A 23,543-nucleotide genomic window follows, 5' to 3' on the forward strand; every position below is an offset into this window, starting at 1 on the left:
TTAGCAGGCAAATAGTTTTCCACTTAAATACCACAGTGTAATGTGTTTTCATGATAGTGAAAATTGGGGGATGTACTTTTCTTGGGTTAAACACTCTTCAGTAGTCACATAATTTTTTAACTCCACACAGACATCTTAAGTCCTAAAAATACTTGTAAAGATACTGGATAGCTTGCTTATCAGTAAATTTACAAAGAATATTTTTTGTAAGTTACCTTTCATCTACATCCTGGAACAAACAGGTCGGCGTGTGCGTAGTTGTAAAAATTCTTTTGTCAGGTGGAATTCTGGGTGCTGAGAGAAAGATAAGAGATTAACAAATGGGGTTTTTTTCCACACATGAAATACATCAAGCTACATGTTCCTATTAAATACCGAGTAAAGCCTAAAAGTCTGTCTATAAGCACATAGGAAAGCAGCTTGCTAGCTCACAGCCTCTCAGCAAGGGTAGAGAACAGAACCAATTATCTTTCACTTTAATAAAACTGGAGATCACTGACAGTAACTCATACAGTTGGCTTTCTTAGGCTGAAATTCAGTTGCGCTACACCGCATGGAGATTCCTGTAGCAGAATGTAGAACAGTTTTTACTCTCAGGAAATCAAACTAGTCTTTGCGCATTCAAAGGATTACCTTCATAACCAGAATGTACTTTTTCCGCAAGCAACACACAGCAAAGCTGGTCCTCTGCTATTTCCGGATCTTGCACTTTAATAAGGTAAGGAGTCATCCGAAACGGGTGATAGCAAATATCATTTTCACGCTCCTTTCCTGCACTAATAATTAAACAGAGCTAATTATTTCAATAGATTCATCTTACACTAAACAAATTTTTAATTCATCTATTGCAATTTCCTCATGACACAAGGACTGCATGATAGCTCCTAAAATAGCACCCAAGAACTTAACTTTCCAAATTCTTTTTTTTTTTTTGTAGAAGAGAAGCCAATTCTGATGGCATCTTTTGCAATAAAGAATATGTTGTCCTCTCTACTGCCTGAAATAAAATTTACTTTAAATGGAAATTTGATGGAAAAATAAAAACCCACCTGCTTTGATAGATTACGTTATTCTGTTGATCAAATAATCTTGACATTATACTCAGAGGGATGAATTTATAGTTGTATTTTATGAAGACTGCTCTGGAGCAGTGCATTGCCTCCAATTTGTTTAAAGCTTACTCGTACCTTAATGACAAGTATTTATTTACTCCAGAAGTAACTAAGTGATAGGATCCACAGTTTTTGTTTTAGGAAATGCTGCAACAAGCAGCAAGAAATCAAATTGCACAAGAAAGAACATGGAATAAGTTGCCAGCAATTCCTAAATAAAAGCAACTAAAGGGAGTGGGGGCAGGAAAAGAGGGAAGAAAAGTAAAACCAAAAGGAACTCTAATCTAGTAAATACAAAAGGGACAAGTCAAGTTGCCCTCATGTATCTTTCCTTACGGGACACCTGAGATAAGTTTAAGTTTAGACATTAGTCTTCTAGAATAAAAGAGACTCTGTAGCAGGTGCTGAACAGACCAGTACAATTAACATGAACTGAAGACTTTGCATAGCAGTAGGAGATACCGTATCGGCTTCTTTTATGGTGCAAATGTCAATATTCACACTGATTAACTTTTAAGATGCAACTTCCTGAAATCACTTTGCAGTTTTCTCTGTAGCTTCTAGGAATTAATCAACTAGAGGACATACATATGTTTTGCCTTATGTTCACATTATGGAAGAGAAACTTACATACTATATGGTCCTTATAAAAGTCAAATACTTCTGTAATGCATGGTTTTGTAATATAACACTAAGCCTTATAATATTGTTGCCTTACCTGATGCGACAGAAGAAAGACTTCTCTTCCATGCAATCCTGGGTGGAAGACTCTAGAAATATGAAACATATTTCATAAATATAATCTCACAGTAATTTGCAACTTGTTAAAACAAGAATTTTTCCTTAAATGATAAAGGCTGAGTTTATGTACCCTATGTCTCCATGTGCATTTGCTAAACAATGTACTTCATAAGCAACTACATCTGAATACCACTCAGATTCTAAGGCTGGCATGTGAATCACAGCTTATTAAGGCTTATTAAGCCTTTTACCAAACCACATCTAAACAGTTCTCCAGTTTGAGCTGTTTACTCTTACCAGTTTTCCACTGTACGTTATAGTGTTGATCAAAAATATTTGATTATCTGGGACCTCAAAGTCTAGGAAAAGTGTCAGACAGGCACTAGGACAGCTAGATCATCAAATCTACTTCCCATCAGCCCTCCCTCCAAAAATAAGAGTATTTTTCATGAAGACTTCCTCTCACCTCTTAAGTCTATTTCCCTCCTTTTCTACAGTAGCCATAGATTGATTTTCAAGGCAAGCTCTGGTCTTACAAAGGCCTCAGTGCACAATACTTTTGGATATTATACTCTGTGACAGCTGATATATGGAATGGTGTGCATCATCCACTTAATGCATTTTTTGAAATTTGAAGCTATACACAACCATAATAAAGCTACAGAAAATGTTTTTTAAAAATTGCATAACTGAATAATATCTGTAATCAGGATCACATGGTCAGAATTCACCATTGACCCTCTTTTGGGCCAGAGGTTGGACAAGAGATCTCACGAGGTCCCTTCTGACCTGCTTTACGTATGCATTACTTAGTGTATGTTTATTGCTAATTGTTTCTCCAGATTAAATACAATTCACACTCTGACTTAATAGACTAGTATACAATGGACTCTAATTTCAAACATTTAAAGCAGACCTTGAATTTCAAGTGTTTGGTTAAAACAGTTGGCAGCTATTTCTCAGTTCCTAACAGCCGTAGCTACACTAGTGAAACAATCCTCCTACAAACAAATATCAAGTGCCCTGAGACATCTGATCCTTCATCATTAGCATGCCTAACAACATTTTTCTTAAGGCTAAAAGAATAGAGATATGATTACACTTGGTGAATACACAGTGATGGTAGCTGAAGTACATCTTTCTACACTGTAATCAAGGTGTCCAGTATTCAAATCGTAACCATTTTAAAAGGAAGGAGGCAGATTATCCCCCTTCTATCTGAAAAGAAATCTTAAAGAAAAACTGTGGTCATTTGAATGCTAGTAAAAGTGGAAAGCAAATCCACTCTTCAGCACGAATACCTACTTTTTTTTCATTCATCATTTGGATGAAAGGGACACGAGACACAACAATGATGTTCAGAAGACTTTTAGCCAATAGACAAGCCTTGCTGATTTATATAAGTGTGTTATACATCTAGTATTTTTCAGATATGTTCTAATAATGCATCTGTGTTATACCCTCAAAGAGTGATGGAGAAGGATGGAAGAATATTAGAAATCAATTCCAGTATTTGCATTTGCATGACTGAAAGAAGGTCAGAGAATATCTGCTGTTGACACCACTCACCAGCTCTATTGCAAATATTCCATGACGGTAATCTGTATGGGGTAGTAGAAGTATAGAACACACTGACATCCTGAGGTGCCAAGAACTCCACAAATTTGGCATTTTTAAAATAACCCCTCTTACAGCGGAGAATAGAAGCAGCTTGATCAGAGATGTACAAAATTTTCCCAGTAATCAAAGAAACAGCTACAGCAAACATATCCTAAGAACAAAAATCTCAGATTATTTAGACAGTTTAAAACATTCTTCAATCCAGTACGTATTTCTTAGAAAAACACTTAAGATATAAAAGCATTAATAAGTTCAAAATAAAAATTAAGGAAATAGTATTATACCACATCTGTTTAGGGAGCAATAAAATAAAATTAATCTGCTTATGAAGTAGACACAGACAGTATATTTTTTGAACCATGCAATAAGAATAATACACTAGCCTCTTAATGGGTTACAAGCCTTAAGTATCATGGCCTAAAATTTTACAATGCAGAATGAATTTATGAATTAAGAATTAAAGAGCTTCCAGCTATAAAACTGCACATTTTCCTTGTGCTTGTTACAGGCATATTTTACATTTACAAAGTTCAAGTGTTTTGTGAAAGGCTGTTTATGTTAGCTTGTCCATCCACTGCAAAATGAGAAAAACATGCTCTAAACATTTATACTAATAAAACATAATAGTAAACATAAAATAATGAGTAAACAGGTGGGAAAAGAGTCCCACACAGCCATACACACGCTCCACTTGTATCATTTCACATTGGTTGTCTTCTCAACACAGAAGAGCTTCCTGCATCATAACCTTTAGTGCTCTATCTGCTAACGCTATACACAAACGTAAGAGCTGTCGTCAGAACACCAGTTTCATAAACTCAGATGCTTCAGATCAATTGAACAATGTTTATGATATTTGGCTGAAGTTCTCAGTTGCACTCTACACTTCCTATTTATTTTAGCTTGTGGGCAACCTTTGCTATTCATAAATACAACAAAACCCACCTACTTCAAGCTAGGGAACATCCCCAGTCATGCTAATATTTTATTGATTTCAGAATTTCATGCACTCAAGACAGACGCTTCAGGGGAAAAAGAAGTAGTGGAAGGTAGTCTAATAAGTTTAGCTGCAATTATTTTTTGACAACTCCATAGTATATCCTTAAAACACTGGGAACGTGAAAAATAAATAATAAAAAAAATCATTCAGACTATCATTTTATTGCTAAAACTACATTGATCATCGTAGCTGTTCTTATCTAGAAGAGAAGACACAGTATCACTGGATCACACAGTAAGTCTATACCAGTTGCAAAGACTAGACAAATACTGCAGAAGAGGACACAACACACAGTGATTCCAACACTTGCATCACTTTTCAGTCACACTAACACAAAGAACTGGTGAAACATCAAATAACTCCTACTCAAACAATTCAGTGTGCCTTGACTAAAATTTGGGAAGAATTACTCTAACTTTAGCAGGTGTTCTAAAATGAAAAGCAATGATGTCTCAAGAGTGCATTATATCACACAGATGTTGAGATATGTCACACCATTGCCTCTAAGCATGAGGTATAATTCAGAGGACCAAGGAGTTTAGACTACTTATCTTCCTCCTAACTGACAGAAAAAAGCTTAGGTTAAGATGATATTGGCAAAGTCCGCAAAGGCTCAGAGTTTCTACTCAACATCCCCTGGAAGGCAAAAGCCAACTTCTTCAGCTTGCTGGCCTAGCTACCAACTCTTTTGTTGTAAAAAGAAGGCATGCCTGAGATTTCCAGTTCTAGAAAACATTTTCAATACACAGTGCAGACTTGGGTCACCATACTCACTGCATTTTTCATGATGTATTCTGAGGTTATAGTCTCAACTTCTTCCACCGTGTAAGATGACACATTGAGTCCAGCAGGCTGGGATTCATTAATCATCAACAATTGGTAATACTCCTCATTGGCTAGATAAGAACATTAAACAACTTATATTCAAAATTAAAAATCTCATCAATAAACATCCAGCCTGGAAGCAGCGAATGGCCAAAATCTTTTTTGGCATAAGAACAGAACGGGTAGTTGGGAAATCTAGGTACTACACCAAATTAGTTTTTCCTCAGTAAAGCTTCCTCATCAATAACCCAAATAAATTTACCCATCTTAATATACCCATATATGCATGATCATATATTTTGGTCTGTTTGGCAGTTCAAATAGTATGAAATTATAAGTTGTTTTCAAAATAATTTTCTAACTCAAGAAAGTATCAGTAAAATATCAAACATCTAGAGAGCTGCTTTGACTCCCAAATGAGCACAGGTTAACAGAGCCAACAAATGGGAACACCATGAAAACATCTGTTTAGATGATCTTAAGAGATTCAAGTATAATAAACATAATGACAATCACACTTAAATGCCTATTTTAAATGTTTAATTTTATGCAAGTTGGCATTATCTAGGTAGTAGAATACTTGATTACCTTTAACTTGTTTAATGCTTTTAAGGGCGTATTTCAAAGTCGTTAGGACACTAGATTTGCCTTTAATTCTCTTTTCAGAGGGAAGGTGAGCTTTCAGCTCTTGTAATGTTTTCAGCAATTCCTTTTGTGTTTTGGCTTTAGTGGACTGCTCACTACTGTAAGATTAAAGACAAAGAATAAAACGTCACTTGAATGCTTGAAGTGACACACCATCCTCAGAGAAACCCAAATTACTTGGACACTTTGAGTACCTAAATTTGTACAGCCAGCCACATTAACTTTTCCAGTACTTAGTATCAACATTCAGAACTTACAGTAATTCTTAAATTATCTAGAATCATTTAAAATGAAAGATTTACCACCACCTGAAGTCTTATTGTAAAATGTACTCTGTATGTGCAATAGTACATATACCCAAGCACCAGAGAACTTTTTTTTTTTTTTTGCCAGTCTCCCTCCTCCCTTTTTAGTGGTATTTTCCTTAGTTCCTTTCAAATTCAAACTCATAGAAATGTTCATGGACTTCAAAGGAGAGAAGCAGGAGGTCCATTCAAGTCTTCACCTCCTGTTCGAGCAGGTTCTCATAAGAAAGGTCCCTGAAAAGGGAATGGCAGTGGGAGAGCATCAAGTTAACAAAACAAATGGAGAAATCCTTGGAACAACGTATCCCAGATAAGCATGGCAATACATTAAATAAGATAAGGAAACTTGACTAAATACGTAGGGTAAAGAATCAGAGGAGACTGGAGACAGAAATTGCATTCACATTTCTCAGGTGCATGTTCAGAAGCACTGTCTCAGTGTAGAAGGTCAAACTACAGAGATAATCAGTGCCAACGTCAGAAAATTATCACCTTCCTTTGCAGTTCCTGATATCTCTCCCCATTATTAAGAGGTGCTGACAAAATCAAAAAGATAAAAGGAGGGAAGAGAAGGGAGGGGGAGAATGACAAAGATGGGTGGCAGGTGGGTGCAAAGCAGTTAGAATGAAAAAAAAATCACCTTGTCTTTCTCATTGGAGTAGATTTTAAAAGCTAATCAGTCACAACAATCAAGAAGATTCTAGAGCTTTTCTTAAACCTTCCTGAAAATAAATTCTTTCCCATCAAAAGGAAGGTTCTTCTCTTACCACCTGATTGTCATAGCTGGTAGTCTCTAAGTACCTAAGAACCACTGTAGAAACAATAGTCTTGTCAACTGCACTGCCCTGTGTGAAGAGCTCAATAAAGTGGCTTCAGCTTCCAGGTAATTTTCAAGAGGATTTCTGAACATTTTTCTGGGACAGGTGTTGGGTGTATTTCACAAGAAATACTTGGAAAGTGACAAAGCTGGCTTCTACTAGAGGATACACATTGTTCTTGCTTACATCACAACGTACTATGAGAAACATAGCATTCACTTAATCAGTAGTCATTTTGTACAGAGAAATAATGGCAAGGGATAAGACAAAAGAGTGTAGTACTCCCTGGGGAAACATTATGTTCATGCTGTATATTAAAATCACATCTATAACATGGCTTGACAGTTTGGACCGATGCAATCAAACAGGGCCTTGTTAACAGAAGAACCCTCTAGGCTAGCAGTAGGGAAGAAGAGAGAGGGAAAAGATTATGAACCAAGCACACTGCTGGTGTTGTACTCTCTGAGTGTGCTTCAGGAGAGTGGTCAGACTCTTGCAAGAAAAGAAACTTTTCCAAATTAGCCTATAGCAGCAGCAAATATTTTCCAAGGAGGCCCATCTTCTATAAGTTTTACAACTCAAAAATGTTTTTCCAAAAATCGGTAGTACCAGGCACAGTAGCCAACCACAGGGAAGTTGTGACTTGCAGAGGACAGAATAAGCAAGTTCTATAAAGACAGGAGCTTTTTCTTTTGCTTTATGTGAACAGTGAACTGGAAAGGTACCTAGAGATATTAAACTAAGTAGCTGGTTGGTGCCGATATTGAATCCAAAGCCCAGTAGTCTTTGAATCAAAGACTAAACCTACAGCTTATCAGCCTATTTTAGTCCTCTCTTTAAAGGTCATTCTCTAGACATCCTCAGTCTCCCATTCTTAAAAGATGATCAGATTCTGCTCTGTAACCCTCTATAGCACTATGCTTGACAGCTGGGGAAAACACCGTACCATCTGGATTGCTATTTGTTTCTGAGCAGAGAGCTATTAATGAAATTTAAAATAAAGAGGTATCAGAAAAACTATGAAAAGTAACCCCCCAAAAAATCTTGCAGTGAAGGAAATGGAATCAATGGGAAAGGCAGATTAAGAAATGCCTTTGCTTCACTGTCTTTTATACTAAGCAACATGAACTCCAGAACACAATTTCCAATTGAAAATACAGGATGGAACAAGATCTCCAAGTGCCTGCAAGGCAGACACAGAAAACAAATTCAAGCACCAAATGGTGCAAAGGGGTGATTTTAATTTAACACTTCTCTAGGAAGTGCATCAGGTAGAAACACTTTCAGGTAGGTACATGTAAATAAGGGTCTTAACATCAGTATGCTATAGCTAGATATCCTCGATCTGCTCAGGATCAGGGTTGGTCTCCTGATCAAAAGCTGACTTAGAAGACCCAACAAGTACAGTAGGGCACTCTGAAGTGTCCATATTTGAGCCTTCAATGTCACCAGGTTTCTCAAGGCTATCAGGGTCAGAAGTAGAGTTCATATAGAGGGATTCCTGCAGCTGATGTTGGTTTGTCCTTACAGACTTGAGGCTTGAATCCTGGCGAATGGAACACAGAAGAGGCAGATGATATGGCTGCTGGACATCAGAACACATCCAACTCAATGGGTGAATTCTGATGTTAAAACACTACTAGGCTGTCCCCAGGCAAAGGCTTCAGACTAAATTCTGAAGAGCAGGAAATTTAAAGAAAAGCTTCAAAAACCTCTATGGCTGAAGCAATATTCAAAGTGAACCACAAATATAAAATTACAGAGTTAAGCTACCAAATTAAAACAAAGAAAGATGACTTGAAAGATTATCATACAACTTGCATGGAACAGCAACAAAAAGCTCTAATTCAACCAAGTGGTTAATAGGACATGCTACTGATTACAGACAGGGAGAGAATCAAAGATAGGATTTCTTGCATACTCCTCCAGGTATAGCCAAAACAAAAACCCAAACCACAACACTATTTAGTTTTCAGCATTTAGCATCACATACATGCAAATTACTGAGCATATATGCACATTAAATTTACCTGCATCCACTGCTAGACTGATTGTGTTCAGAGTTTGCAATCATCAGACTAAATGCATTTGAGCTTGAACTAGAATAAGGAAAGATTGAAAGAGATTAATATTAGTAAACCTAACAAATAACTTTTAGTTCATTTTAGTTTTCTGTTTTCCTATTAATGACTGGCTATCTATAAGAAAAAAAAAAAACTTTAAAAGCTTCTGCCTGGTACAACAAATGGAAACTATAGCTCCGTTATGAATTTGTCTAAGAAGGTTCTTCTTATTGTAGCTTTGCTCTGTATACTAAGCTATTATTTAAAAGATGAAAATAACACAGTTGCATCCTTACACATAAGAATAGTTGGACACTTTTTGATATACAGTTATAGAAGTTGGTTTACAAGAAAATATATATATATATATATATGGCCAAAAACACAATGATGAGAAGAAAGATTCAAATGAAGCTGGGCCCACAGAACACTAGAGACCTTCTCTTTATGAGTTATAATATATTACACAATTTATATCATACAAGATTACAAGTTAACTAGAACACTAAAGCTTCAATCTGAAGATACACTTTATACCGTAGTCATTATTCAGAAGTTAGATTTAAATGGAAAAAAGCCTTTAGTGACAAAAATAAAACTGAAATGTATTTAATATTAGCTACTACCTTTTATGACAATCTGAAGATTCCATGAGCATTGCGGACTCTTTCCCATTTTCATCAGATTCATGGCCATGAGAATCATGCCCACTCGAGTAGTTTTCATTTGTGTCATTTCCACTGAAGTCATTTCCACTGGATCCACTGCTCATTTCAATATCTTCCTGAAGAACTTCATGATGCTGTTCAGGCTTTGCCTGAATTTCTGAATCTTCAGCAATCATCTGGCTATGGTTATTTGCAAGTCCAGAATAATCACTCATTTTCTGTTGCTCTTCTAAAGAGAATGATGAAGAAATGTTTTCACTGATACCAGGTTGCTGCTCAGGGTTCTGCTCCTCAGTGCTAGAGTAGAACCCCCTAAACTTGATAGAGTCCATGGGACGCTCATTAGAAACACTGCCAAGATCAAGAGCAAATCAAGCCATATTCAGAATTTTCTCTCTGTACAAATTCTGTTTGGAAGTACAGACCCACAAACCTGAGGAGGAAGGGAAGGAAGAAAAAACACTTATTTTCTCCTTTGCTGACAAACTGGAAATCTCACTGACTGATAAAATTAAAAGTGACATTCATGGTTAATATATTCAGCATTTGAATAGTGAAAAGTTTAAGTTAAATGTAATTGCAAAGTTAATGTTTCATTGTGGAACAGGTATTTATGGTTTTAGTAAAAACCCACACAAAAACAGGAAGTGGAATAAACATGAAAAACACCTTAAAAATGTATGTATTCACTTGTTTTCTATTCTCCTACTTAATACGTGACAATTTTACTGCCTGGATTTGGACCATAGCTGCTATTATTTTCAGTGAAACTATTCCCCTGGCTTCCAGTTTACCTTGATAAACAAAAAGATTCCATTCAGACATCAGAGGATTCCTTACTTGGTTTGGATCTTGTCTGGGTTTTGTTTGGGGGTTTTTTTCCTAAATACCCAGTCTTGTTTTTTTCTTTTAAGATCATTTCCGCTGTTTTGACCAATTCTTCATTTATTTCATTGTACAAGAGCCACATTGGTAGGTAGACTGAACATAGTGCAGGAATAGGGAAACTAAGTATGCAAACCTGCCTATTTATCAACAACAAAAATTCTAAGACACAAGTAAGTCAGAGTAATTTTATCTACTGATTACTAGTAATTCGGGGGAAAAATAAATAAAAAGTAAGAGGCTGCATTGTTTAGAAAAGTTAAGTTTAAAACAAAACAAGAAAATCCCTGCTTTTAAAGCAAATCCTAATGCAGCAGGCTCAAAATCAGAGTGTATACAGAAGTAAATGAAGAAGAAACTAATATTGAAGAGCCATCAAAGGAGAAGTACTAGAGAGCAGTTCAACTTTATGAATAAAATAAAGATCTTTAATCTGACTCATTTCCATGTCTATTTGAGCAACCCACAGAGACAACAATACTGCAAAGCCATAAACTAAGATTCTCTGAACAGTGTAATTGATCATTGAGGTTGTTTGTAAAACAACAGAATCATGTTTGTTCCTTCCTCTTTGTTCCTTTAAAATACTCAAGATTACAATTGTTGACTAATAAAACTGGAATAACAGAGTCAATGAAAAAAATCTGCAACTAAGTTTTGCTAGTATTAACTGCAGCAGCTTCCTTTCAAACAAAAATATAAATATATTTAAATTTTTTAGAAAACCTGTAACAGAAAACATTAATATTCATTTTAAACACACTATGATTCAACTCCCTCCACACACACACAAAAAAAAAAAAAGCATTGAAACTATTTTCTTACCCTCCTAATTGCTGTTTTTCCAGACATTTTACATTTATTTTGAGTTTTTCAGAAGAAAATACTACTCATCTCCTCGTTTGGCCAAAGTAATATGCAAGATATCTGTTTTCATTTGAAAGAGGAAGTGTAGTTTAAGGACATTCATTTAAGCTAATAGTAATGGTATACAAATAAATAAGTTATTTCTTTTCTTTACAAGATTGTTCTCTAGTACTTTATTATAGATAAGAATAAAAAAACCCTTTAGGTAGAATAAAATATACCGACACTTCACTTCGGCATATATTCACTTCAGGTACTCCAATCCAGACTAAATAGGCATTCTGTTATGCTATTTTATTGGACAGTAGTATACAGGTAGTAAATTATACTTCAGGCCAGACAAAAACTGTTAGAACTACTAAGTAAGCCGCTTCTGTCTTAAAAATTACATAACTGGAACATGCAATAAAAGAGTATTTACTCTTAGATGAAACTCTAGTATTATTTCACAATGGCACGTACTCTGGTGGACAATGATTAACTAGATCAGACAGTTCATCTCTGATTTAATCTCTCTGGTAAATAGAGCTCACATTTTCACTTGCCTTCCTTAGCTAGACATTTTAATGACGTTCTGTCCCTGTATATAGTCCACTTTCACCACACATGCTCCTAATGAGCCTGACCAGTTAGTGGTACCCATGCTACTATCTGCAGTATCACGGCTCATGCTTAAGGATGCAGGACTAGTCACAACTCATTTTGTCTGAGAGGGACTGGAAACGTCAAAGGGCTCAGGAGAGTGAATATAGAAGGTGGTACTGGGAATACCCATATGGACAGCACGGGACTTCAAGTATTGCAGAAATAAGAGCATCTGTCTGTTAAATAACTGAACCCAGTCTCAAGAAGCCACTTCCTTGTGAGAAATAATAGTACAGATGACACATGAGCACTGAGGTGGTAAAGTTCTATAGAGGATTCTGTGAATAAAGGTACTCCAGCAAACTACTGAGCTAGGAATAGGATGCCTTTTTACCTTCTCTGAGAAGGTTAAAAGTAACCTCAGAGGTCATCTACAGCATTTTGTCCACAAAAATTTGCACATCAGAATTACACAAGTTAACCTCATTGTGATTAAAATGAAGCTTTTGGAAAAAAGACAGCCACAACATCACCCAAAAAGGAGTTTAAGAAGTTCCTCATAATATATTTTGTGCCCAAGGTAGCAGTTTACTCCTATTTTCCTGACCAAATATTGCTTACAAAGAGCTTTAGATACAAGAGAAAAAAAACATACCACCATATCTGAAAAAATACTATCTGCTAGTAGACTATGGTACATGATTTCTTTAGAAGTAGGGGAAAAAAGCTCTCAAAAGAACCCCCCAACTTTGGGCTGCTATACTTAAACCCCTTAAAGAAAACTATATAAATTGCTGCTTACAGGTTCATAAGCATGAACTGCCAGAAGACAGACTCTTAGCGTAGCTCTAAATTCTCTAATTAGCCCAATATTACAGTAACACATATATCGGGAAAATTGTGCTATTTATGGGAACAGCAATGATTGTACCACAGCTTTCCTACTGTAAATGCAAACATTTTGTATTTCGGTCTTTAAGCATGAGAACCCTCTTCTCCTGAATTCTGAAGCCAGAGTATTATGTATGCCGTAGTATTTTAAGCCTCAAGAGTTGTCCACAAATATTTTTAACAACTTTTCCTTGGAAAATTATTTCCCCAAAGTCTTTTCTGTAATCTTGGGAAGTTTAAAAGTCAATGAAATCGTGCCATAAGTAGTAGGTAGAGTCTTACAGTTTGAAACTCTGAGCTGTTAAACCACTGATGAGTAGTTTTTTCCACCTCCAAATATCACCTATTGTCTGATCTCCTCCCCTCTTTCCCTGACACCTAGGCAAGCTTCTCCCAGGTGTTTGCAGGAAACTTCAATAGGAATTCCTTAGGTGGCAGAGAATCATTCCCAATATATATAAGCTGTCCAACAACTTTTGAGGGATTTCCTACATCTCCTTGAACAAGGGTTGAGTAATTCAATGACAGTCAAGATTTCAGGGTTTTTAAAATTATTTTTAATTTTAAGCAGTAAGTCCAAATTAAGAGAGTTGCCAACTGAAAAGAAATAGGTACTAGCCTATAGGAGATACCACATGAATTTTCTTCCTCTTGATACCTGGCAGAAACTTGTGTCAGGAAACACTTAAGTTGTGTTGCTTCTGTCTCTAACTAGCAACATGCCAGAGCTTCTGCAGCTATGCCCACAGTAAGCATCTATGCAGTTCCTACATAACTCCATTACGGTGACTATAATTTGGAGCCCAAGGACAATGACACCAGAAACAGCAATGAGTATCCCAGTAATGGAGAAGATACAAGCTTGACCTTTTTAAAGATATATTTCAAGAAGAATTGGCTCAACTCCTTGAGGTAGAATGGTGTTCTTAGGTAGGACTGGAAGATAATGTCACTCAAAGTCAGTCTTGCACAAAATTTCTTCTGTTTCAAAAAATCTCAAAAGCCTCAGTGCCAGAGGCACATACCAGAGTAAGGAATACAGGAAGAATAAATAGGAAGGAACAAGAAAACATTATGATAGACTTCCAAGAGCTTCTGGGGAAAGAAGGAAGAGCAGTGTTTCTAAAACAGGAGCTTGTATAATAAATAAGAAAAGCCAATGATAATATACACTAAGTTTGGAGAGATTTTCTAAGAAGAGATTGGAATGACTATGAAAAAAGAACAGACTGGCAATTACTCTACACCGTGCTCTGTGCCTGTAATTTTAGATAAGAGCCAATGCATCTGGCTAGACTTTCAGACAAGGAAGACCTTAAGTGGAACACCTGCATGCATATGCAAGCACCATGCAAACACTTCAGGAGCACAGAGGGTCAGTCATCCCAGAGAGATTAATTAATGTTGAAAGTAATCTCAGTCAAAATGACATAATAAGTTGCACATATTCATCCCACTTACAGGCTTGAATGAATTTCCAATCAACAACCAAACAAGAATGAAAAGGTAAAAGCTAGCATGCTTTCCCAGTCTGAGGTTCTCTCCCGTTACCAGTTTGTGGAAGGTAATTGCATCTCATACCAAGTTCAGTAAGCAAGTGCAGAGGAGTACATTAAGTAATTTTTTCTTTGCCTGCTCCATCTTTCTAAACTTTTAAGGGAGGTTGTCTATTTTGACCCTGTAAAGAAAAACTTCTTTTTAATGTTAAATTGGCACCAGTTAAGCTTGATTTTAAAGCAACTGGCTCACAAAAAAAAAATATTGTACTCTTCTAGACAGAGCAAAGCTGCCAAAGTCACTCCGGCAAAGACTAGAACTCTCTAAGATCCTGATGCAGTGTATGAAAAAGGCAACGTAATTCCACTGAGCACCAAGGACAAACGTAGGCATTAATATGCCAGGTTAGATGTGCAGAAAACATCTTCTAATTATTCATTAGCTACAGTAGCTTCTTTATCCTGCGGTAAGACAATGGAAACAGCTTGAACTTTATTGTCTCCAGAAAAACACACCAAAATATGTATGGACACACACTTGAAGAAATAATAGGTTTGTGCTTTTGAAAAACCCTCTTAAAAAGGGCTGTAGAACACCAAGGAGTCAAATGGCTGACAGAGTTGGGGTTTTTCAGCCTGGAGGCTCCGGGGAGATCTTATTGCAACTTCCAATACCTAAAAGGGCCTACAAGAAAGCTGGAGAGGGACTGTTTAGAAGGGCATGGAGTGATAGGACAAGGGGTAATGGCTTTAAGCTGAAGAAGGGCAGATTTAAATTAGATATTAGGAAGAAGTTCTTCACTGTGAGGGTGGTGAGGCACTGGAACAGGTTGCCCAGAGAAGCTGTGGATGCCCCTGGCTCCCTGGAAGTGTTCAAGGCCTGGTTGGATGGGGCTTTGGGCAATCTGGTCTAGTGGAGGGTGTCCCTGCCCATGGCAGGGGGGGTTGGAATTAGATCATCTTCCAATTCTTTTGAAACTATGGCATTTAAACTCTTGTTTCAGCAAAGATCTGGTTACATTCAGAGAACAGATTTTTCCAGACTTCTCTTCACACAAAAAATACCATGTTTAGTACTGGCATTTAAAGAATGAAAGACTAAAAATCTAGAGCCAAAATTATCTAATTCAAGAACTGAGTAAGAGAAAAACATCTTAAGATTTGAGTCTAAATTTGCAACTAATATGAACTTACCAATATTCCCAAATGAAGCAAGAGGCACACCACAATTTATGACTATACTTTAGACATGTGAATATTTGTGGACTCTTAACTGTACTAGAACCAATAGGAGACATTCCTAAGGGTCAGGATTCAACCTTACTGAAGATCTTACCAACAAGAAGAGTTTGCACATGTCTTCTGGATGACTGCTTTGCAAAATGGTAAGTTTTCTCATTTGTATGGCAAATAACTAGCAGGAATTTAATCATATCATGCAATTTTAGAGAAAATTTGAAATTAACATCCACAATGAATGCATTCTCCCTGTGCAATTAGACAATAATGAAATGCTTGGTAGTAGCAAAGCATTAGGAAAAGATGTTGAAAACCAAACAATAATCCAAGAAGTGACTTGTCTAACTGTACAACTTCACCAGCAATAACATTGAGAACTTCACTTTTTTTGTGTCAAGATAAAGAACAATTAACAGAATACCTTCACTAGGACACTTTCTAGGAAGAGGGAAGAAAAAAAAAAAAAGGATGGCAGTATTCTCAGACTTCGCTATAAGAAAAAAAAAAACAACAGAAGATGCTTAACAATTTCCTGTAAGACTTTTTGAATTAAAAAAAAGAAATTTTCTTTTTAATAGATTCCTCATCTCACTGCAAGTTGTCATGAACAAGTTTTGCTCTTTTTCTTAACAAGGAATGAGGTGTAAGTCAATTTTCTATTCATATCAATAAAATTATCTACAACATCTAGAATATCACAAGTGCTTCCATAGAATCTGAATTTCACAGCATTCGTTTCACAATTTGTTGATAAGGATTCACCTTTCAGTTCAAGAGAATCCTGAACGCAGGGCTGTTATTTAAATAAAAATTAGTAATATCTTTATAAAGGTGATCCTGATTTCCCACTGTTTACAGCTGCCACTTTATTACAGAGGAACTGACCAAGACATAGCTTCGGTCCAGAGCCACTCAAGTGCCACCCTGAATTTATAGCAGCACCTATACAGGAAGAGGTCAGCATAAGCACCAGGCTAGGGCCCTTGCATTCACAGTAAGGATGCTTCCAACCAGACTGTTCCCTCAGTAAAGAAAGTCAAACCTGAATTTAAGAATAAGTAGAGTTTTAGGCTAAAAACATTTAGCTTCAAATAAGGTAACTCCCAGTTAAACAATAGTTCTGAGTAAGTATGTATATATGACTTAAATCACAGTTCTATGATAAAACAAACAGAACAATATAGTTTCTGCATCAGCTTTAGGAGGCGGGAGGGGAAAGCATCTTTCTACTAACATGAATCATAACAATTATGCATGTTTCTTACCTGGATTTTCTATGAAAAGTTGGTAAAAGTGTTTATCAAGCTCCCTCCCAGCTAGCATCAAAAGCATGAAGTGCCTAGGTCCAGAGTCTCCCACATGCACTTAATTCTTGTCTCATCCTCTTCTACTGGAAATCTTTGACCATTACAGAGTCCGGACACCTCTATAACTATAAAATATAAAAGAAATACCTGGGCCCCCCAACAGTGTCCTCTTCAAACAGATATCAGAGAGATGGTCACAGTTATGCCATGCCTATGCAGATAAATGTTGGTTAAACATGAAACTGTCATCCAGCAGAGGAATCAGATACAAATTTGCATTTTAAACACTTTTGGTCTAAAATAAGGTCTCAGAGTTTTAAAAATAACAGAATCTTCTACACTAGATAAAATAACCCTTCCAATTTGCTATCAGTATGGTATCATACTATGTACATGCATAGTCTGCATAGGCTGACGCAGCCACTAAGAATGAAGGGTCAACCTCTCCAGTAGATAACAGAGCTCCTGTTGACCACATCAGGCATTTTGCTCGAAGTGCTTAAGAAGTTTGGTTAGAATACCATTTTAACACCTGATCTAAACTCATCTACATCGCTGTGGGCTTGGTGTGGGCATTAAAGAGTTTACTAAGCAGTTACAAAATTTCAATTCACAGAATCATAGAATGGTTGAGGTTAAAAGGGACCTCTGGAGGTCATCTTGTCCAACTCCCTGTTCAGGCAGTCATCTAGAGCGAGCTTCCCAGGACCAGACCACTGCCAGATGACTTTTTAATATCTCCAAGGATGGAGATTCTACAACCTCTCCGGGCAATCTGTTCCAGTACTCACTCACCCTCATGGTAAAAAAAACCAAAAAAGGTGTTTCCTTACATTCACAAGTCTGTACTAACAGAGTCCTTCAACACTGTTATTCTACCTAAAAAGCCCCCCAGTTTTCCAAGAAAGACACTGAGAATTTTGGCAGGAAAACAAAAATCTGAAAGTTCTTTTAAGCCTGTTGGTACATTCCACTGCCATGTAACACACAGAAACAGTAGAATCAGAAGTTCAGAAGATCAACATTTGTGTGGCAAACAATTACATCACTTTAAGTGCTTCATTTGAATATGCAGAAGGAATGTTTGGAACAAAAATTTGGAACAGTGTTCAAGTCACAAGCTAACCAGTTTGGAAGGTAGCCCATGTTAACATGCCTTAATTTAAAATGCTGCACGTCTACCAACTGTTAAAAGTACATTTGTGTTGGCCAGACTTCAGGAAGAATTTATTCACAACATTCCATTCTGCATAACGTCGCCAAGCTGATAAGAGTTCTATGAGTCTCAGATTACGATACAAATCTGTGTACATTGGTTCTTTCTGATAAAGACAAAACATTTAAATTGATAAAACAGGATTATAAGCTCTCTATCTCTGACCACAAGAAGTGTTAGAAATTGCCGTATCTGGAGCTACTTGCAGATTTTGCAATTTTTAGCTTGGCCACTGAAAATGTGGAATGTCTTTCAGCACTAGTTAAATCCTGGTTTAAAGACAGCTCTTCCAATTCCTTCTCACTAACTCACCTCCCTGTAATCTGTATTTCCTTAATAGAGTTAAGTTTCTACCTTCACTAATCAAGATCTATGAGAAATTAGCCGCAAGGTCTTGCCTGACTATTTATGAAGTGACGTACCATTTCTCTAATTCAATGACTTCCATCATGACATTTTCATAGATAAAGAAGTAAAGAAGGTTTAACAAAGTTTAGATTTGAAGAGGATATTTGCAGTAGCAGCAGCATGTACCATTTTAATTGGGTCTCATATTGGCTTCAACTACTTAGTGCATTTAGGAAGACATTAAGAAAAAACAGTTCTTGTAAACTACTTAAAATTCTCATGATAAGCCTCTCTACAATTTAACTGAAAGTTAAGACAAATCTACACCAAAAGGATCTTTATCTGAACCTAAATACAAGTCATTTAAACCAGGCATTTTATCGGTTTGAGTAGAATTAGAGGCAGTTAAATCTTATCTTCTGGTTTTCTATTATTTATCAGAGGAAATGTACAGGTCACTGAGAATGCCCAAATCCCAAAGAACTAAAAGAGTTCATCCACGTATGGCATCTCAAGGTCTTTTCCACAGAAGGCAGTCTAATTTGACCAGTATACAAAGAATATAGAACTTGTGACAATGTTTCCTTTGATACTAAGATATATCTATTCTAAGCATAGAAGACTTCAAATATTAGAAAAGAATGAACAACCTGTTTTAGGGAACACACCTGTATTACAGGATCCCAACCAAGTTCACTTTCTGTAGAGAACTGAAGTCACACCTGCAGCATTGAAAAAGAGAACATTGTTAGCTTTACAAACCTATTCCGATCACATACTGTAGCCGTAGAAAAATGGTAATTGTTTTTTTCAATCATTTAGACTAATCAGACACTACAGTATTAATCCTCAGAATCTCAATTATTTCATCCATATTGCAATATTACAGTACTATCCAAAACTGCTATCCTTCCCTTTCCTGTCTTGGGCCAATATTGTCCCATGACCAGATCACATATAACAAAACCACTTGGATAAATTTTCTCTGCATCACAGATGACATGACACCACCATTCTCCTTTAAACTCTCAGCTGTTTCTTTTTTTCTTCATTTTCAAAATATTTCCATAATTCTGAACATCTATTCTGCTTTCTTAATCCACCACACATCCCCCCTGAGTTGTAATAACCCTTTTTTGTCATCAGCTGCTCGCACAAACAAACATGCATAAGTCAGTACCTCTGATGCCATGTGTTCAACTTCTCAAACAGAGATTAGAATAGTATCAGCTTGTTACAAAGTAGAACACAACTGACCAAAAAATAACGTTGGAAGCTACGATCTGCTTTCTAAATCAAAGTTTAGAAGTATAACATTTTCCTTTTACCTCCTGAGCTATCATCCTGATTATCTGAGTAACATTAGCTACTTTGTTTTCTGGACCCATAAATTTTCCTCATCATTCAAAGTTTCTTAAAACACCTGCAAGAGCAATCAAAAGACTGGAAGTTTATTAATACACTTCTGCATAGCAAACAATGCAGATGTAGCACTTGATACTACATTAAATTTCATTTTCCTAAAGATTTAGAGAAGTCACATAATTTCCATGTGCTTCATGATTTGTACAACAGGTCTTTAAAAATTTAATGCCCTGACTATCTTTATATTTTTCAGCATTCTGAAATTACAGCTCAAAGGAAGCTTACAAAGCAGCAACAAAACAAAAATCAGTTCAGACCCACTAAGAAAGAACTGATACTATAAATCACTTTCTTGGAGCCAGCATAAGACACTCACCTTAATGAATGTACTAACCATGATCTTTCCAAATCTGAAAGAGTCATCAATATATTCCTATTTAAAACAAACAAACAAAAAAAAACAAAACCAAGTTTTATAAGCAAGACAAATATTTACAAAACATAAATCAAGTCCATTTAATAATCCAAGTCCAGACACGTAAAGTACAATTTCCACAGATATATTTGTAATCTTTATAACTATTCTTCAAAATGAGAGGAAAGGTAAGAAATCTTACTGATAAAAATATTTACTATTATTGTAACCAAACTTCTAAATTGGTTCCTTGAGCAACACACAGAATAACTATTCACTGAATTCTGTTCCCTTGATAAACATAAGAAACCCTGCAAAATCTCATCTCCATGATCTTCATTTATTGTTAGAACATTGTGAAGATAATACAGAAATCAGTGTATTTCACAATCAACCATTTACTCATCTAAGAGTATCCAAGCTCAAGAATGATTATCCAGTATAAAATTTGAAATCATATATTTTAATTCAAGTTATGTTTCTTCTTCCACAGATTTTAATCTTAAAACATTCCACCACTGAAATACAAATTCCAAATTAACCTTAGCAGATGAAAAACTCTTCAGAGAGCTAATTCAACTGAGCAAAAGTAATGACATCATGACCAAGACTAGTTTCATGTTGCAAAATATAAGTATGCATTCTTAAAGCAAAAGCTGTTCCCAGCTTAAAGTTATGCTTCTTTTGCTTATATCTTTTAAAAAAAAAAAAAAAAAAAAAAAACACACAACAAAAACCACAGAAAGAAGCTTCCTTAGCTATGTCCCAGAGGACCAAACAGGAAAAAAATAAATCCCTCAGTCCTCAAGTGATAGTTCCTAAATTGATCTAAGCTTATGTCGCAAGTCACTTCTATTCCTGAAGCACCCACAGCACCACTATTATTTAATTTCCTTCCAGTTTTACATTCATTTTGTTGGTTTTAAAGCCGTTTATTCTCCCCATGGAATAACTAATAGCAAAAAGTTAGCCTGAGGTAACTGGACAAAGTCAACTCAGTTTTACTATGAATAGCACAGTACTAGCACATTGTTGAACTTATCAAGTTTGACCCTCCATGAGGCAATCTCACCTATGCTGTGCTGACCAACCTGGGCCAGCTCCCGATTCATCATTTGCCTTCCTGTAACTATAAGAAGCCAAGTACCAAAGTAATCTCCCCTTCTCCTCCCACACAAAAAGCAGTCAGAGCCACTCCTCCATCATCTAGCAGGTTCTCTTTTCTGCCAGACCAGAAGCAAAGCTTATTTTACCCTTTCAGGTAATTATTCCTTGTGTTGTTAAGCCCACCACCTGTGCTCAAGTCTCCACAGTGGATGTGGACTGACGAGTCCCAAGAGCCAACAGAAACTGTCTTCCTCAAGTTTATTCCTTCACCTTGAATAATAAGCCATGGCACAGAGCTAAGTTTAATTGCCAATGGGTTAGATATTTGCCATAAAGGAAAAAGTGAGCACACATATACATCCCTGACAGACAAGATTATGGCAGCTGTGCCAAGACATCTTGTGAAGAAGCTAAACATCGTCTCTTTTAACAGCCCCATGCTAATTTCCAGACATACTTCCTTCCAGTCTTACAACAGGCGCCTTCTTAAAGTTGAACTAAAATTCTTTGTATTAAGTGTGAATTTAAAAAGACATGTGGTTTTCTTTGTAAACAGAAAGTGTTATTCTCTTCCTGACTGGAACTGGAGAAATTATTAAGCCGGAGGTCAGTAGTCAGAACTCTAATATTTGCACGTTAACTCTTGTCCTTTTTGAAGAAAATAACAAAAATTATACATTTGAGGAAGTGTTGTCACAGGAAGGAGGGACAAATTATCACACTCCACCATGCGGTCATATATATTTCACCTTTATTATAGGTGAAACTAGATCTAAAGTATCTACAACACCATATTTCACCTTTAATATTTGTTGACATCTCCATTAAGCAGTATATTTTCACACCTGGTGCTTCCCCCCCTTAAAAAAAGGGGCATAATTTCACCACAGGGTATTACATTTACAAAAGTTCCAGACTAATGCTGCTCTTTAGACATTGCCGCAGCTCACACCCAGTTAAGATTTCGGTCAGAACGAAAGTCCCATTCTGGAAGACTTTACGTCAAATAAATTCTCAAGCTATTACTAATACAGCCCCTACCACATCAGTAATACACTCCACAAAGTATGGCAACCTAACAAACACAATGTACTTGTCCTCTGAGTTGGCTACGTTAGTACCGAGAAATAAGAGCTCAAGTCACAGAGGAACCCATGGTAGAGATGTAATTGAAATCAAAGAAGTGCTTTATATACTGAAGATCTTTGTACACTTAAAGAAACTAAGTAGCAGAAACATAAAAGTACATGTAATAAGGTCAAGCACAAAACCCATACTAAAATACAAAAGCTGTAAGGAATAAGGAGGATAGGAAGCAAAACCAACAAAAAAGAGAAGTACTGGACATCCTCACCACTCCATCATGTCTCCCTAAGCTTCAATTATGAAAAATTACAGGTGTTATTTAACAGTGAAGTGCCTCCGTTTTAGGACAGAATGTTTGAAAGGCAGTATAGATTTGGTTCTACTTTTAAAAAGCCACTTCCACTTTTAAAAGCCATCTATACAAGGAAATCTCGATTCTAAGAAAAAAACCAAGCATTAAGAATTAGCACAGTACACTCAAAACCAGCTGTAACCAAAGCCCCAAAGTCTTTCCCAGACATTTTGATGTACAAATGAGCTCTTTCCCACTATCACATCTTTTCAGGATGAACATCAGTACTTCTTGCACCAAACTTCTGCAGCCTGCTCACACAATCTGCAGAATAATCTCATACTCTGCCCCAACATACACGGTCTGTGTATTTCAGTCCACTTGTCCTGTAAACAGCACGTTGAGTCTCTATCTCTTCAGTATTCCCAAGAAAGTTTTACTTTCTATTGGGAGAAAATGAAGGAAAAAGGAAAATCAGACTCCATGATTATATATCTCAAAGAAAATAAGTTTAGCTTCACTTCTTATTGTGTCCTAAAAGCAAAGCTGTCTAAATCAGACTCTCCAAAAAAGTCAGAGAAATCAGAACGGTCCTCTAGGACTACCACACACTACTTCAGCAGCAGCTGAAAACATCTGCATAAAAA

At 36.4% G+C, this 23,543-nt stretch overlaps 1 protein-coding gene across 21 annotated transcripts in view; it reads right to left on the bottom strand.

Moving 5' to 3' along the window:
• Nucleotides 1–23,543, bottom strand: part of PER2 (period circadian regulator 2) — a 51,576-nt gene that overhangs the window by 22,815 nt on the left and 5,218 nt on the right. For 3 of the 21 annotated variants that reach the window (XM_054834714.1, XM_054834708.1, XM_054834713.1), the window contains exons 2-12: nucleotides 20,373–20,429; nucleotides 19,300–19,353; nucleotides 17,215–17,278; nucleotides 9,756–10,230; nucleotides 9,097–9,165; nucleotides 5,887–6,041; nucleotides 5,248–5,369; nucleotides 3,423–3,624; nucleotides 1,831–1,882; nucleotides 634–776; nucleotides 216–294 (exon numbers count right to left, since the gene is read on the bottom strand). In XM_054834714.1, coding sequence (XP_054690689.1) covers nucleotides 216–294; nucleotides 634–776; nucleotides 1,831–1,882; nucleotides 3,423–3,624; nucleotides 5,248–5,369; nucleotides 5,887–6,041; nucleotides 9,097–9,165; nucleotides 9,756–10,129 — 1,196 coding nt within the window. In that variant the 5' untranslated portion in view covers nucleotides 10,130–10,230; nucleotides 17,215–17,278; nucleotides 19,300–19,353; nucleotides 20,373–20,429. Of the gene's footprint in view, nucleotides 1–215; nucleotides 295–633; nucleotides 777–1,830; nucleotides 1,883–3,422; nucleotides 3,625–5,247; nucleotides 5,370–5,886; nucleotides 8,613–9,096; nucleotides 9,166–9,755; nucleotides 10,231–11,507; nucleotides 11,610–17,025; nucleotides 17,279–19,299; nucleotides 19,354–20,372; nucleotides 20,430–23,543 lie in introns of those variants that run through there. The other 18 variants (XM_054834725.1, XM_054834724.1, XM_054834722.1 and 15 more) reach the window with 15 other exon arrangements.

Source organism: Grus americana, chromosome 9, assembly GCF_028858705.1.
Source record: "Grus americana isolate bGruAme1 chromosome 9, bGruAme1.mat, whole genome shotgun sequence".
Classification (NCBI taxonomy): Eukaryota; Metazoa; Chordata; class Aves; order Gruiformes; family Gruidae; genus Grus; species Grus americana.